At 38.3% G+C, this 16,188-nt stretch overlaps 1 protein-coding gene across 4 annotated transcripts in view; it reads left to right on the plus strand.

Annotated features, from left to right (window-relative positions):
* The window catches only part of CEP112 (centrosomal protein 112), a 155,072-nt gene that overhangs the window by 34,784 nt on the left and 104,100 nt on the right, over positions 1-16,188 (plus strand). For all 4 annotated transcript variants that reach the window (XM_064676103.1, XM_064676102.1, XM_064676104.1 and 1 more), the window contains exons 13-17: positions 1,505-1,659; positions 1,990-2,119; positions 2,617-2,709; positions 3,509-3,568; positions 6,491-6,570. In XM_064676103.1, coding sequence (XP_064532173.1) covers positions 1,505-1,659; positions 1,990-2,119; positions 2,617-2,709; positions 3,509-3,568; positions 6,491-6,570 — 518 coding nt within the window. The remainder of the gene's footprint in view (positions 1-1,504; positions 1,660-1,989; positions 2,120-2,616; positions 2,710-3,508; positions 3,569-6,490; positions 6,571-16,188) is intronic.

Here is a 16,188-nt window from a genome sequence, read left to right on the forward strand (position 1 = left end):
AGTGAAAAGACAATGTCAAACAAAATTTATTCCTTTATTAATGAATGTTGAATTTAAAAATTAACATTCAGATCATGTCATAGGTAACAGTAAATACAGAGAAAAATGGACACAGTCTGTCAGCAAGATTGAATTTAAGAACCATCAAAACTAGACAGATCTTGCTGAGCAGCTTCTGATTTAATAATTAAACAAGGTAGAGTTCAAGGCAGGGCTTAAGATGAAAGACTAGACTGTCACTGGAAATTAGTTTTCTTTTTTTCTCTCTCTCCTTCTTTCTGTCTCCTGATTTTATTTTTTTTTTTTTGGTTGGTTGGTATTTCAGAGTTTTTCCTTGTTCAGAGTTTCATGTTGTCAGGAATGCCAGGGCTGTTAGAGAGAGGAAGGGGCTGAACAATTGAACTAATGCCAGAGAGCTCATAAGGAGGGGGTTGTGCACAAATGTGAACTTCCTCGAGGGCCACAGGGCCAGGGAGGAGTTATTATATTTGTTAATATGTCAGTACTTTTTTTTTTCCTTTAAAAAAAACCCCAAACAAACAGAAAACCCCAAAACAAGGAAAAACAAACAAAAAACCTGAAACAACAAATCCAAAACAACAAAAAACCCCCCAAACAAACACCCCTTTGCCCCCCAGAAAAAACCCCCAAACATTCCTGTGCAGTTGGCTTTGCATTGATGGAGAACTTTGCTCTGCTGTGGTCATGGAATATTTTAAGCTCAGGTGACCATCCAGGTGACCCTGTGTGAGGTTCTGGCTTTGCTCCAGGCTCTTGTCCCAGTCAGGGCAGTGCCTGCAGGTGGCTGATGTTTGGGTTTTTATTTTACTTTAACAGTGGGTGAAAATTCTGTTCCCATTTCCCCCATCTTCAGGCCTTTGTTAATATAAAAATAACTGTGATCTGCACATCCTGGAAGGACAGCTGGGTCTTATTTTTTGACTTCAGCCTCCTGAGGAGTCCTCTCATTTCCGTGCATGTTACCATAAATTTAGGGAAGAATGGGAAGTGGCAGAGTAGTCTCATGCTACCTGCCTGTTCTTATTCTGCTCCTTTTGAAATTTGTTTACATTAGGAGATGAAGTTCTAGGAAAAAGATGCAGCTTTTAATAGATGTGATTTGTTGAGAGGAAATCACTGTAATTAGGTTAATGGGAGGTCTAAAAATCCTTTATGTGTGTTATCATCCATTACAGTTTTCCATAGAAATACCCATCTTCTCTCCCATTTTAAGAGATTTGCAATTTAAAAATCAGTTGCATTGACTGCTTTGCTTAAGGGAAAAGATGTGTTACTTTGAGGGGGGATAGACATCCATATTTTGAAGGTTTATTTATGTTTTGTGTAGAACACAGAATTTACTGTCGTGATTGATGACAGCTTTGCTATTGTAACCCTTGTGCCTCTGGATCACCAAAGAACCTTGTTGCTCCAGGCTACTGAATAACAACAGGACTATTCCCTCATTTATTCTGGGTTTCCTCAACATGACTTATTCTTTTAGAACGAGACTGTCCAAAAACTGGGGGCTCGTGTCCAGCAGTTGACTGTTGAGGCTGAAAATAGTCATTTGCTGCAGCAAAAATTATCTCAGGAGAAGATTGAAGCAGAGCAGCGTTACCAGGACTTGTGCACTGAACTTCAGGAACTCAAAGCAAGGTAATTAAACAACACTTGCCTGTTTACCATTTAAGAATATGGAATTTCCAAGAGCAAACATTGTTCATTTTGCTCCAAGAGCACTGTGAATGTTATTTGACATTAAAAAGCTTTCATGAAAATGAATTAATTGTTGTCCAACTCCTTTTGGACTGGCCCAACCAACCATCCTGAGGAGGGTGTTGTCTTTCCATTATTTATAAGCAGCTCGTTGTGTGACAGGAGCAGTGGCACAGGCAGACATGCAGGATCTGTAGAATTGATATTGAGCAGGTAAAAATGCCAAAATATGAAAGCAATTTCCATATTCTGTTTGCTTGCTCCTTGTAGGTACAACTTGCTACAGAAAGACAAGGACCGCATTATGCAGGAGTACAAGGAGAACATCCAGCGACTACAAAGTAAATTTGATGTTGATAGAGATTTTATAAAGCAGGAACAAGCTCTCTCTGCAGCTAAGGTATGATAGGCAGGAAAATGTGGTTTATTTAAGTGGCCTCCTCAATATAAATATAATGCTTATGTATAAATACGAGTAACTGTTCAGTTCTCTGAGTTACTCGGGTGTGAGTTTAAATAGAATTGGAATTTAATTTCTCATTCCCAAATTTGACTGAAAAATCACCTGAAGTTGACTGATAATTCTGGGGGGTGTGTTCCCATACAGGTGGTATTTCCACAGCTGATTCAGATAAGATACAATTAATACCCTGACCTTGTTTGTTCTGTTAAAATTCTGGATACCAGAGGATTCCAACACACATTTCTAAGTTCACCAGAGGGCCCAAAGTGACGTATCCAGAGCTGTAAACTCAGACAGGTTTTTTTTCCCAAGTTGTTAATTTTTTCCCCATTTTGGGCAGCTTTGAGAAATAAATTTAAAGATGCAAAAGATGAATCTGAAGAGCTAGTGAGGAGTGCAACCCAAAAATCCCTTTTTCTGTTAAATCCCTGCAGACATCTGATGTGATTGAGGAATTACAGAGGAGTGTGACTCAGTTAAAGCAACAGTTGAAGGAATCAGAACACCAAAGGCAGCAACAGCTGAAGGTGAGCCCTGACTTTCCTAAAGGATGACCAACCTTTTCTCCTTTTTTTTTTGGTGATTTAAATGTTTCAACAACCATACTGGAATGCACTTCTATTTCAACATGCCTGCTTGTCTGTGTTTTATTAATAGAAATATATAAAGTGTCACCTTTTGCTTAAAGGTTGATTTAAAAGTGGGACTGAAAGAGGTGAGGGCAGAATTTTCACGGAAATCTTTTGACTGTTTCTTGTAATTCACATGTTAAATAAAACAGTTGAAATGTGTGTTGGTGCATTACAGAGAAACATGACAAAGAATGATGAATGTCTTTTTTTTTTATCATAAACTGTAAACACTTTAAAAGTAAGTTTCAAAATTGTTTTTAATTTTGTCACTCTTGAACAGTTCAGTTCAATATTCTGCCTTCCTGTAGGCATTTAAATTAATCCTCCTATCTGAGGATAATGAGTTCCACATCTGTATCATGTATCAGTCCTGTTGGAGTTTTGGCATCTACTTCTCCTCCAATGTCTTTCATTTCACAGTTGATATAGTACAGAATGGCATTTTAATAGCTCAGGAAAACAAGTTGCTGTTTCTCTTTAAAAAACATGAATCATGACTTTTGAGATAGTTTTGTTATTTGCTGTTGGTTGAATTTTTTTTTGGTATGTCAGAGAATTTTTTAAGGATGATATCGAGTGGATTTTTAATTTTTGTGGGCTGTTCTATATAACAGCAAATGTATGTGTTTGACTGCTTTGAAATGGAAGAAAAATGTGATTGGATTATTTAGAATACACATTTCTTCCCTTGCAGGATCAAGAATACAAGGTTCAGCAGGACAAACTTCACTGGGAGCGTGTGTATGAGAAACAGGTAATGTTTGCAAGGAAAATGAACCATCCTGTGCACATTTCCAGTTTTCTTCTGTACAGAAGTTAAAGTTTAAATTCTGAAATCCCCAAAGTAGCAAATTTTGGAATCCAAGCATTTCACAAGGTTTGGAAAAATAATGGGACAAATTCAAGGAAGATTTTAAGGACAGCTATTCGAGCACAGAGGTATCACCTCTGATTCTGGGAACCTGCTGCCCACTGATTTGGGCTGGGAAGGCATTCCCAAAGAATTGCCCCTGGAAGCCTGTCCTGTTATTTTACACTGATAGAGAGAAAAGATAATGAACTGAATGAAACCTGGCCTCTTGTCAGTGTTCACGTGTTCTTCCATACTTCTTTTTCCCCAATATATCCCTGTTCCATCCTTCTCCGTGTGTTCTCTATATACTGTCAATATGCATTGTTTTTACATCAGAAACTTAAAGCAAAAAAACGTAATTTTCATCAGAAACACTTCATCTTAAAGCACTTTGCAAATGCTGTCTGCTCTTTCAGGCTTTAAACATCAATAGGTTTCAAATTAAACTTCAATTTTAGTGACATTATGTGTGCAACTCATGTTCAGTCAGAGGGTGCTTAGATGCCTGTTTAATTGAAAGGATGTGTTACTCAAACATGTCACTTCCAAATGTGGCAAATTTATAACATGAAATAATGGATTGTGATCCCAGCTACTTGTCACTTGGTAATAGCATTTGTGACATGAATTGCAGTGGGGTTTTGGTTTGAGTTAGTCCCTTCTGCTGACTTGAAGTCAAACCCTTTTTTGTTCCAAGATCTGTTTTAGTTTAAACCTTGCCTACCTTTTTAGTCAAGTCATGGGTTTTTATGAATGTTGAACTCCAGAAAAATCTGGGATTGGAGTAATATTGCAGGTCAAAATAAAAATATATTGGCGTAATTTGGGTATCTTGTGGTTATTGAGGTAAAGTGGACGTTGATTTATTGCAATATATCACTTTGGTTTATAGCAATACATCACTTCCTCTGCAGATAAGTACAGATTAAATACGTCTGGTCATGTTTCCAGGTGCCAGGGAGGGTTTGAAGCTGAGACAGGGAAGGTTTAGGTTGGATCTCAGGAAAAGGTTCTTCCCCCAGAGGGTGGTTGGCACTGCCCAGGCTCCCCAGGGCAGTGGGCACAGCCCCAAGGCTGCCAGAGCTCCAGGAGGGTTTGGACAGCACTCCCAGGGACAGGGTGGGATTGTTGGGGTGTCTGTGCAGGGCCAGGAGTTGGACTGGATGGTCCTCTTGGCTCAGAATGTTCCATGATTTGAAGTCCAAATGCATCGAATGCCTCGCATCTACCTGTTAAACTTGCTGTGTTGCCCTTCTGCAGCAGAGCCTGTCCTGTGATGAGTCTTGAATGAGGTTTGAGGTTCATTTGGGGGAAAACTCCTCAGTGTGGGCTGAGGGCATGGCAGCAGTGCCCCCACACCAGTGAGCCCAGGCAGTGAAGCTGCAACTCTGTAAACGAGGAAGCAGAACCTTTATTTTTATAAATAACTTTACAGGCACTCTGCCTGTTCATAAATTCTGATGTAATTGTGTTCTCAAAATCAGATCCTTGAGGAAGGAGGAGAAGAAAAATACATGTGAATTATCTGTGGACATAAATCAATGAAACAGGATAGATTGGCCCATAAAATACTAAAACCAGCTTGCCTTCAAGTGAAGGAATCATGAAGTCTCTGGTGCAATCTGTTCACTTGAAAACCTACCCATTATCTAATAATCTTTATGAGTCTACAGTGGCTGTTGCTGTGAGGATACTTAAACATCAAACAAATAATAGGTAGTAACCCTAAATGTCACTGTTTGATTAAAGGTGCTTATCTGCTGTATCAGGAACCAGTTAGACTAAATGGCTTTACAAGCCAAGGAAACACCTGCTTTTTATAAATAATCCACTGCTTGTTTTCCAAACATTCAGTTCAGCGTAGGAACAGGGACAGATTATTCCTGAGAGCCATTCCCAAGCCAGCTGTTAAATATATGGAATTTACCAGGTTTGGCAATACCTTCTTTACTCTGATAGACAGCCCATGGGTTTGGAGGCTCTTGGAACCCAACTAAGTGCTCAGACCATCCTGGAGTGAACACCCCAAGGAATTGCTCACAGCAGAGAGTCTCTGAATTTGGTTTTTCATTGGACTATACATTTATTAGAACATGTTTTTCTTTCTTGTAGTGACTTAATAGCATGCAATATTACAAATGACTGCGAGTGAATAAAGGATTTTCTGGGCTTCTCATCTCATGGAGAAAAATCTTGTTCCTTGAGCAATCCTAAAGCAATGCAAACTCTTGTACTTCATCTGCCTTTGGCAGAAAATATTAGGAAAACTCGTGGTTTGCACCACTCTTGGGAGATTGCCAAATTCAAAGATTCTTATACCTGGTTTTGAGTAATATTATTATCATCATCATTATAATTATTATTACTACTTGTTTTATTACTGTTATTCCTCAGGATGTTTATGTAAGATATTTACATTTGTTACTTTTATTGTTGTAAGAATTGATAAGTGATTGGCTTTGGGTGTTCACAAGTTGGTAAGTAGGAGCCCTGCACCCTAGAGAATGAACACATGGCACTATTTTAGGCACTGTACTTACCTAAAGAAAATGTAATTCCATTTTCTTCTGTAATTACTGATATTTCGTTATTGTAGAGAATAATATTCACTTTAAGAATCAAAATAGCTCTATTGGCTCATATTTCATCTCTTAATCTCTACTTTTGCATTTTACATAATTTTAGAAACCTATAGATGGTTCTCTGCATCAGTGCAAAAGAAATGCATGAATAGTTTTTAGAATTAAAAATAACATTTATTTCTTTTGAACTGTGGCATTGTTTTAGCTAAAACATGGCTGGTTTTTTTCCTTCAAATGGCAGATTAATGTCATTCAGAACGATCTGGATAAAGAAAGAGGGGATGCTCAGAAGAAAATCCGCAAACTGGAAGAGACTTTGAAGTAAGTGAACATGGAATAATTGTTGAACCATCCCTGAGGTTTTTAGTCAAATTTATGTGACAAATTTAGGCTTTGTCTCATCTAATGGCCTTCCTATAGTTTGGCTGGGTTTTCTTCCCATTGTAAAGCTGCATTTTTGGGGTTCTCAGTCGACCAGAAGAGTGGAAAAAAAGTAAAGCAAGAACCAAATCACCCAAATTTGTTGACTTTTGAGTGGTGGGAATTGAGGTTCCTGATGTCACCTGGTCTTGGCCTCTTAAATCTGGGTTCAATTCAGATTGGATTCATTGAAAGTAAATAATCCAAACTAAAGACTTGTTGCTTGGGACTATTTTAGAGGAAGGGATAAATTTGAAAGATGTATTTATTTAAATGGTATTTTACCTTGATGTAGTATATGATGTTTGTGATTTTATATTTTACTTAATATCCATAAATTACAACTCTAATGTGGATTTTTCCCCGTTGGTGCCACACTTTTTTGTGTGAATACTTGGTTTTCACATGGATCTAAGTCTTGGAGAAGTGTCTGCAGCAAACAGGAGACACTTTTTATTAAGTAACTTGGTACTTTTGCCAACCTTGTACATTAAAAAACTAATCAGGACACCCCAAGTTTGATGTTTTGTGAGCAGGGGAGTGGTTTACACACAGCAGATACACAGAGAACAAGATTGACTCTTGTCGTGCTGCTTCCATTTCTGATTATGTAAACTATTATTTCCATCTGTTTATCCAGTTTAAATTGAAAGTTATGGAAATAATTTCCAGGGAAAACAGATTATTCTGAAACAAACCAGGAGTTACTTGCTAAAACTATTCAGTTAAATATTACAATGTACCTTATCTGGGCTGAGAGAGGCAAGTGAAGATACTTTTATTCAATAAAAGTCACAGAGCTGAAGTCTGTATTTCTTTATTTCTGTAATCTCTGAGGTATTTGGCATAAATAGAGACTATCTTAAATCACTACAGACATTAATAAAAATTCCAGCTTTTAATCTTTAAATTCTTTACACTGACTATTATTTATAATTTTGGGGAGATTGAATTGTTATCAACTGCACTTAATCTTTTAGTATTTTACCATCTGATTTGTTGATAACGAAGTTGCATTAATTTTCTTCCACATCTTTCAAATAAAGTGTCAGTTTGCACTTACTTATGTTAATAAAATCAGCCTGACTTTCCAGTCCAGGGGCTGCTCGGGATGGATTCCCCATGTGGGTGCCCTCAGTGCAGAGTAAACACTCCCCAGGCAGTAACTGTGAAGTGGGTGAGAGTGCAGGGGGGGTTTGAACTTTAATTTCAGATATTCCCTGGCTGTAGTTAAGCTTAGGTTTAGCTCTGAGTTGAGAGCAAGGATTTGAAGAGTGAAGTTTTAGGGCCCACGAATTAAGACGCCGTTGGCAGAGACCGGTGCCAACCTTGTGCTTCGTGTGAGTGGGTCCTTGGGCCAAAACTGGGCATGGATCAGCTCCTGGGATCAAAGAGCCCTGGAGACTGTTCAGCAGGTTAAAAATGAGCCCTGGAGACTGTTCAGCAGGTTAAAATTCATTTGCTATTTCCCCTACAATAATTGATTAATACTGTTCCTGGTTTTCAGTGTGTCTTCTACTGCAAACTACTTCCACTCCTCTTGTAGAGTAGTTGTCCCAAAGGACACTTCCATGTCCTTTGACACTCTGCTTGTCTCATGCTTTCTTTTTTTTGTTTAATTTTTTTGATTCAGGGTATTAAAAATAAGGTAGAGATTTCTTAAATATAACCATATATAACTCTCCCAATTTAAATGGAAAATGTTTTCGTTTTGGAGGTAGCTTACTCTTTAATAAAAATCTCTGCTGCTGCTCTTTTGGTTTTTATAGCAGGGATTTGGGGTTAATTTTGAGATTAGTAATGGAATTAGTAATTCTAATATGTAATTATTTTGTAGTGGAATAGAAATAAAAATTAGCTTCCACATGTGTTTTTGCCTAAATGGAAACATAAGTTTGGCAGATTGATCAGGGTGGATTTGTGCTCCTAAAGATTAAAAATATTGTCTTTACAGAAATATGGTGCCCTGGTTTAAGGCCAACATATATTCCACTGGATGGTTCTTTTAGATTTCAGCTCTGGTGCCAAACCTCTGGGTCTGGTCTCTGTGCTTCCCTGACCAGGGGTGTGCTGGTAAATGTGGCTGTTGGGAGCAAACTCACGTGCCCAGGATGGAGGAGCTGCTGATCCTTCAGGGATGGCTTTCTGGAAGCCAAGCCATTAATTTAGCCCCAATGTTTCTGGACTGTACTAAGATTTTTTTTTTTGTGTGTGTGTTTGCTTATATAGGATATGTATGTAAGTAATAGATAAGGAGCAGTGATATTTATTGTGGCAGAAATGGATGGTTTCCTTATGGCTCTTTTTTATCCATTGCTGCAAAAATTAGTCCTTTGAACAATCTCTTGCTTTTAATGAGTTCACAGGACCTAATATCTTATGCAAAAATGCTTTATTTTGCTGAATTTCTTTGACTACTGTCAGAATGAAATTAGGTAACTACAAGCTAAGGCAGGCACAATAAATCTTGGGAAAACAACCTTGTCTTGCATGAGATGGGTGAAAATATAGTTCAGCATCTTCAATAGGAACAGTGCCTTGTGGAATTGCACCTCAGAACCCAGTAGGTGCATCAGTGATTTCTCATAAACTACTTTGATGTGAATGCACTTTGATTCTGAAATGGCCACAGGATTATACCTTGAGGAGCTGGTGAGCTGCGAGCACAAGGAAAGGGAAGTTGCAGACATTTTAGTGGGATTTTTGCTATTATTATCATCATCATTATTTTTGTGACAGCAAACAGTGCTGTTGCAGTTTCAAACGTGCCCACACTGATGCAGAATGAAAGTGATTTGAGGCATTGTGTGGAATTGTAAAATCCACATTTCTGAAAGTACCTTTCACTTCAAGAAAAAACTGTGTTGCCGCAGTTTCAATGCAGAAGTGAGTTTACATAGTTTATGGAAGGCTTTTTTTTCCCCTCTTCTGAAGTTTATGTTGGAAATATCTGTCAAACCCAAACCTTTTGCAAAGGAATTGCTCTAACACTCCTGGCTGTTGGTGGTGACTTGTAGATATAAAATTCCTATTTACTTCTGCAGTGCATGTCACAGGCATTGCCTGATAGCAAAAGTCACTCTAAGAAGTGCTCCAAGGGTTTTTCTAGAACGTCCTTTAAATGGCATTTCTACAAGAACAAAGTTTTCTTAAAAAGCTTCTCTGTAATTACTTGGGGGGAAAGGTTGTTTCTCTAATCCCTGTGGTTTGGTTGCATAAAATGTGTCACCAGAGTGGGTTGCAAATAGGCTCAATCTCTGCTGTTCTTATCTCATATTAAGCAGAGGAGTAGGAAATAAAGAGATATATAATTTGTCACAGTACAAACTGAGTGGAGTAAAACAGAAAATAAGAAAAAAATCTGTACCCATTTGTGGCTGAAGAAATTTTATTGCTGACTTTATACAATGTTGTTACCCAGAACAGCTCCTAACATCATCTCTTATGTCTTGCTGTGTGGAATTGGATGCTTATTTATTAAGTATGTTTATTTTGCCTCTGCTAATATTTTAATATCAGAGTCTTTCATATTTGTAGTTTACTAGGCTGTAGGGAAATGTTTCCCTTTTTACTGAAGATTACAACCACGATGCCAGCTCAGCTGTCACTGAGCCACTTCCCTTCTGGAGTCAGGATGGTTTGGGTTGGAAGGGACCTTAAAGATCATCTTGTTCCACCCCCTGCCATGAGCAGGGACACCTTTCACTAGCCTGGGTTGCTCCAGACCCTGTTCAACCTGGCCTTGGACACTTCCAGGGATAGGGAATAATAAGTTTACAACTACATAGATGTGTAGACTTTGTCAATCTTGAGTCAGAGAGATTTTGGACTAAACTATTAACACACGGAGGACTTTGAGGCTGTGATCATCTGGGACCTGCTTGGAAGTGCAGAACAACCTTGTGCTGGTTTCTCAGAAGGATGGTTGTGATGGTTCTCATTTACTGGAGATAATTATGGGATCTGATTTAATGCTTTTTGCTTTGCATATCTCATACACAAGCGAGTATTTCCTTATGCTTCTAAAATCCAGCTTTCCCGAGCTCTTGTTCTTCTCTTCTGTAGAGTGATTCAAGGAAACAATTTTTAAAAAGTCCCATTAGGAGAACTGAAGTGAAACTCCACCTGTACAGGTGCAGATATTGTAGCTGAACACTGCAGAGTCAGGGAATGGGTGCACAACATCTCCAGCCTGATGATTCACAACCTTCTCCCTCTCATTCTTTGCCTTTTTTTTTTTTTTTTTTTTTTTTTTTTAAGCCTGTCTGTGGAGCCAAATCTCAGCCCTTTGCAAGTGGGGATGACACAGAGCAAATGCTGAGCAGCTGCTTTATTCCAAGTCACTTAATAAAATTGTTTGTTTACATAAGGAGCTACCAACACCTCTTTTTTTCTTTTTCTTTTTTTTTTTTTCCATGGCTTCTCTACCCCTCGTCTGAACTCGTTTAAAATTCTTCTGGGGAAGAAAGAAGGGCTAAACTTTCCAGAAACCAGCAAAACTGCTCCTATCCAGTAGCAGATTTTCACAGGAGTTTCTAAAACACACACGTGCAGTTTTCACATGTTTTGGTATTTGTTTTAGGTGGCAGTTCTGAAGGTTTCCAACCCTTTCCATGGTGTGAAGGTGGTGCCTGTAGGTGTTCAGTACAATGCAAAAATGAAAACTGTTTACCTTTCTTGTCACATATATCCTTGTGTACATGCACATGCTTTCTCTGGGTATCCTTGACGTGAGAGTCAAGCAGAAGAAGCTGATTTTCTCTTTGGAGATGGTGCTGTGGAGTTTCCTCACTGTAGACTGAAAAATACTCATTTCCCTGCTTTTCCTTATTCCAATGTGTAGCTGGGGCAGTGTTTGTGCTTCCCCATCCTGGACTGCTATTTCTGGGGGCTTTTTCAACTGTGGTTCAGTGATACTAATTTATATTTTAAGTTGCAGTTTTTGTGCATAGTGCAGTTATTACTGCTACAAGGCTTTGCTTCATAGGAAATATCCCATAAAAACATGTTTGAGCTTTTATTTTACTAAATCAAGTTGGAAAAACGTTATTTTGGGAAGGAAATACTTTTTCATTGGTATTCATTATTCTTTTTGAAACTTTAGTCATTTCTTTATTCAAGTGGCTTCTCCTTGTGTCATCTCCTGCTGTGGTTTGCCAGACATTTGGTTGTTCTGGATCATTCCTTACCTGACATTTTCACAAGATCCATGGACCTGGAGCTTTTCTCAGTTTTAAACTTGGTATTGATCCCTGTAAAGCCTTGGGAGAGTGGCTTTGATACCACACTTGCTAAAAGCAGAAGTTGAGAGAAGGCTTGTGTTTGTTTGATCTGAAAGGCTCTTTTTGCTTTAGTCAGAGTACATAAAAATACCTCCAGTTTTAGCACCAGAAGCTGTATGTAAGGGTCTTCTTGTCTTTATGATTACTAATATCCTGCAAAATTCCCATGGTGTTTGTGTAATTTTTCCTTTCTCTGTAACATCACAGAAGGGACAATGTAAAGGAAGTGAGGGTACAGAAATTTGAGAGAAATAAATGTTGAACGTTCTGCTGCTGAGCTAATAAAGAGAGAAACAGATGAAGGGAAGGAAAAATAAACATGTAAAGATGGAAGGCAGAAGGAGGTCGAATAAATAGCAGTGAAAACAATTTCATTTTGTTTGCAGTTTGCAGTCGTGCAGTTGTTAGATCCCAACATTTTAAAAAGAAGCTGTAGTTGGACTTCTCAAAATTATATATAGAAATTATATTTTGGAAAAAAAATATGTGATTTAGAGTGAATCTTGATAATTTGATTGTACCAAACCCTTTGAGAACTTTAAACAGCTGCTTCTTCAAATGCTCTTGTATGGGCTCCTTGTAGTGGGGTGAGTCACAAATGCCACTGAACACAGAAAAACCCAACAGCCTGGGAATCATCAATGCAATGATAAATAAATAGAAGCACTGATAGCTTTAACCACAAGCTAAATTTTTATTTCTTTTTGCCTTTCTTGCTCCTCTTAAGTTGAATCCAGATTCTGAATAATTGCTGCTGTTGTTAATATTTTTAGGATAATTGCCTAAGAGTAGCTGTTTTCCTGTAGTTAATTCCTTTTTTTCCTTGAAAATGAAGTATTTGTGTGTGGAGGGGAATTCTTGAAGGAATGGAAAAGCTATTACTATTTAAAGCCGGAAATAATTAAAGAAATATGAGCAGGCATTGTCTTTAATTCCAAGTGTTGCAATAAAGCGTATTGTTAAGAGTTTATACTCATGTTCATTGTGTTCACCATTATCTTTTATTAAAATGTTGAGTGTTGTCTTGTTACAACAGTTCCAACATGATGACAAAAAGCCAAGTCTGTGATTTAAAACCAGCAGTAACGTGATGTGGCTGAAGGAGTTCTGATATAGTTCCACCCTTTAAAATAGGGCTGTGTGTATTTTGTTTGGTATAGGGTGTTTTTTTTTTTTTTCCCTCCTCCTCTAAGAATCAGTGGAAAAGCAGCCAGCTGTTCTCCACTCGGGGATCTGAGAGCATCTGAAACCTTTTAGAGCAAAAGCCAGTCAAAGTTTCCAGCATATTGTAAACATTCCTGGAGCCCCGGCGAACGCGGCGCCGTCACCCTCGCTCCGGGGGCCACGACGTGAGCCCTGAGCAGAGGACACAAAAATGTGGGAGCTTTGTTTAATTGCCTCACTTAAAAGCAAAAAATAAAGTGTTCTATTAACTATTTACAGCCTTTCAGGTTTTTTTTTTTCCCCCTCCTCCCCCCCGTTTCTCTGGAGACCTGCTGGCGATAATGAAATATGTATTGGGAGGAAAGCTCCGGTTGTACCGGGAAAAAGAATGTAGCAGTTGATTTTTAGTCCTTGTCTCTGGGACTGTCATGTCCCTCAAGATGGTTATAGAGATATCATATGACATCACTCTAGTGATAACAGCTATGGAAATGTAGAAGTGTATGAAATGAAAGGTGTTGCCTTGTGAGGTGAAGAGCGTTGGTGTATCATGCTGTGGCACTTAAATACTTGCTGTAATTGCTATTCTAATAATTAATGGAATTAAGGGTTATTGCTATTGCATTCACTAGGTGGATATACAAATAATTGACACAAATGTCAGAATTGTCCCCTTATTATTGCAAAAGGCTTCCCTTTGACATCTGTGTATTTTATATATAATCAGTGCATTATATTTTGGGCACTACATAGCCTTGAAATATTGATGGAATGAGAAAAGCCTTCAGTTGGCTAAAGAAAGTCTTACAGAGGATTGAACTCAATTAGTGATTGTTAAAAAGCATGAAATGTTTCAGGCTGTCATCTTTTTTGGGTCACTTAAAAACTACAAAATAGTACAACGAAAAAACTTTGATCCTTGTTGTTGCTTGATGATTACGATGGCTCCAGTTACACTTGATAATCTTAATTTTGCTTTCACTTTTTGTGTACTTTGTACAACTTTCTTTCAGCTTCGTCAACAACACAACCAACCTTCACTGAGGAGTTGAAGTTAATCATTCAAACAATACTTTTAATGAAACGAAAATTGTGAAAGTCCATGTCCACTACACCAACCTGAGAAAGGGATGAGCTGAGTGGATACTCATTATCCCTCAGAATTAAATTTCTGTATTATCCATTACAACATGGATATTATTATTCTGAGTCGTGAACTATGATAGTACAATTATTTTAGCCATAAAAATATTTACCTTAAGTAAGTAGAATAACAGCATGAGTTCTGCATCCTTGTACCTCCTTAACAGGCTTAATCCTGGTGCTTCATCCTCATTGTCTTGGGTTTGCCAACCACTCTTGGCTCTGTCAGTCCTCACACATCTTGGGCTGTGCTTTGTTAGTGTTAAGTGATTCTTCTTGCCTGGCTCTTCTCCTCTGCCTGGTGATTTCTCACATAGTTTGTCCTTCAGATGGTTTATTTTATTCTCCCCCCAGCTCTCTGTACCACAGCGCTGCTCTCTGATCCCTATCTTCCCTTCTCTGCACCTCTTCTCTGGGTATCTCATGAATCTCCTCAGTGTCTGTGTTGCTGATTGCTGGTCCACCTTGTAATTACCGTCTTGTCTCGTCTTTTCTGAGCCATTATCTCCACCTGTCTCTCTGATTCCCCCCTCTGTGTTCTCCTGGTTGAGGTTTAGCTGCCGTCTCAGCATGGAAAAGCCATGACTATTAATCTCTGTCCTAATCCTCCTCCCTGGATAACTGAGCCCCTGTGGTCTTTCATATATGTGGTGCATCTAAATCTTGGAGACAGTTTCTGCAGCGTTGAGTGAAATTATAACGTTTTCCTTTCCAGCCACATTTACAACACTGGCCCAGCCTTTTAAGCCACATCTCATTCATCATTTCCTAGTTGCTGTTTTTATTCTGTTTGTACAGCACCTAGCACAACAGTACCCTGTCATTATTATAATGAGAAATAGTTATAATAATTATTAGTGTGTTTAACCGATGTCTGGTTAATTTGTGAGCCATTAATTTTGAATGTGATGCATTATTCTTCCTATTTCTGTGTGATACTACACACGTGGAGTATTATTTACTCTGAATTCATTAATGGCTCTAAGTAGTGGTTTAGTTGTTAATGTTATCTCATGATTTATTTAAAACATAAGTATATCGTTTAAAATAATAATTGTATTGTAAATATTCATTGTTATAGCTTACTTGAAGGAATGCAGACCAGCTTTTTGATGTTAACATCTCAAATTATGCAAACTGTAAACAATTTATAAGTGGATTTGTGCTTTTTCTCATAAAGACAAGCTCATCTTATTCTTAAAATTGGGGAGCGAACGACGAAATTGTTCTTGGCTTCATATTTTTGCCTTTATTTCTTTGAAATGCTGAAACAAGTCAGAATGCTTTCTAACAACTTCGAAATATTAAAGTGCCCAGGGACAGGGTAGGGATGGTGTTTTGAAGGCAATAAATATTTCAGCTTCACATTTCAGTCTTTCTTCTTCGCTGCTTTGATCTGGCTTTGGTTTAGTTATCATTCCGCTTGAATGACTTCACGCCGTCTTTCTTCCTCTCCACACCAAAAAAGAAGTGTTCTGCACATATTCCATATGTCTGGGTGCTGCCATAGTAGGAGAGGCCTTGTTTTTTCCTGGAATATCTGCCTGTGGAGTTGGATACTCCAACCACGGCTGGGTGGGTGCATTTAGGCCCAAAGCTGGCACTTCACCATCACCTTTTGTCGGAAACAGCAGAGCAGGAAAAGCAAAGTTGTTTTTTGTGTGTTTCAAAGATTTGACATTTCTACTGGAGCATTTTTTGTGTAACGATAAACTAACCCAGCAACCCCTTCTTTTGCAAATACATGGGACTTTAGGCCTTGATACGTTATTTATGGAGTTGAAATGGTCGGTGTTGTAGGAGTTAAGTCAGAGGGGCTGCAGCGTGGAGTGGTTTTTAGTGGTTGTGGCACCAAAATGTGGTGTCATGGATCTTGCATTTGGGTATAAATTGAGTTAACTGCTGCAATTATGTAGAGTCCTGATGTTAC

This window comes from Pseudopipra pipra, chromosome 19, assembly GCF_036250125.1.
Source record: "Pseudopipra pipra isolate bDixPip1 chromosome 19, bDixPip1.hap1, whole genome shotgun sequence".
Lineage (NCBI taxonomy): Eukaryota > Metazoa > Chordata > Aves > Passeriformes > Pipridae > Pseudopipra > Pseudopipra pipra.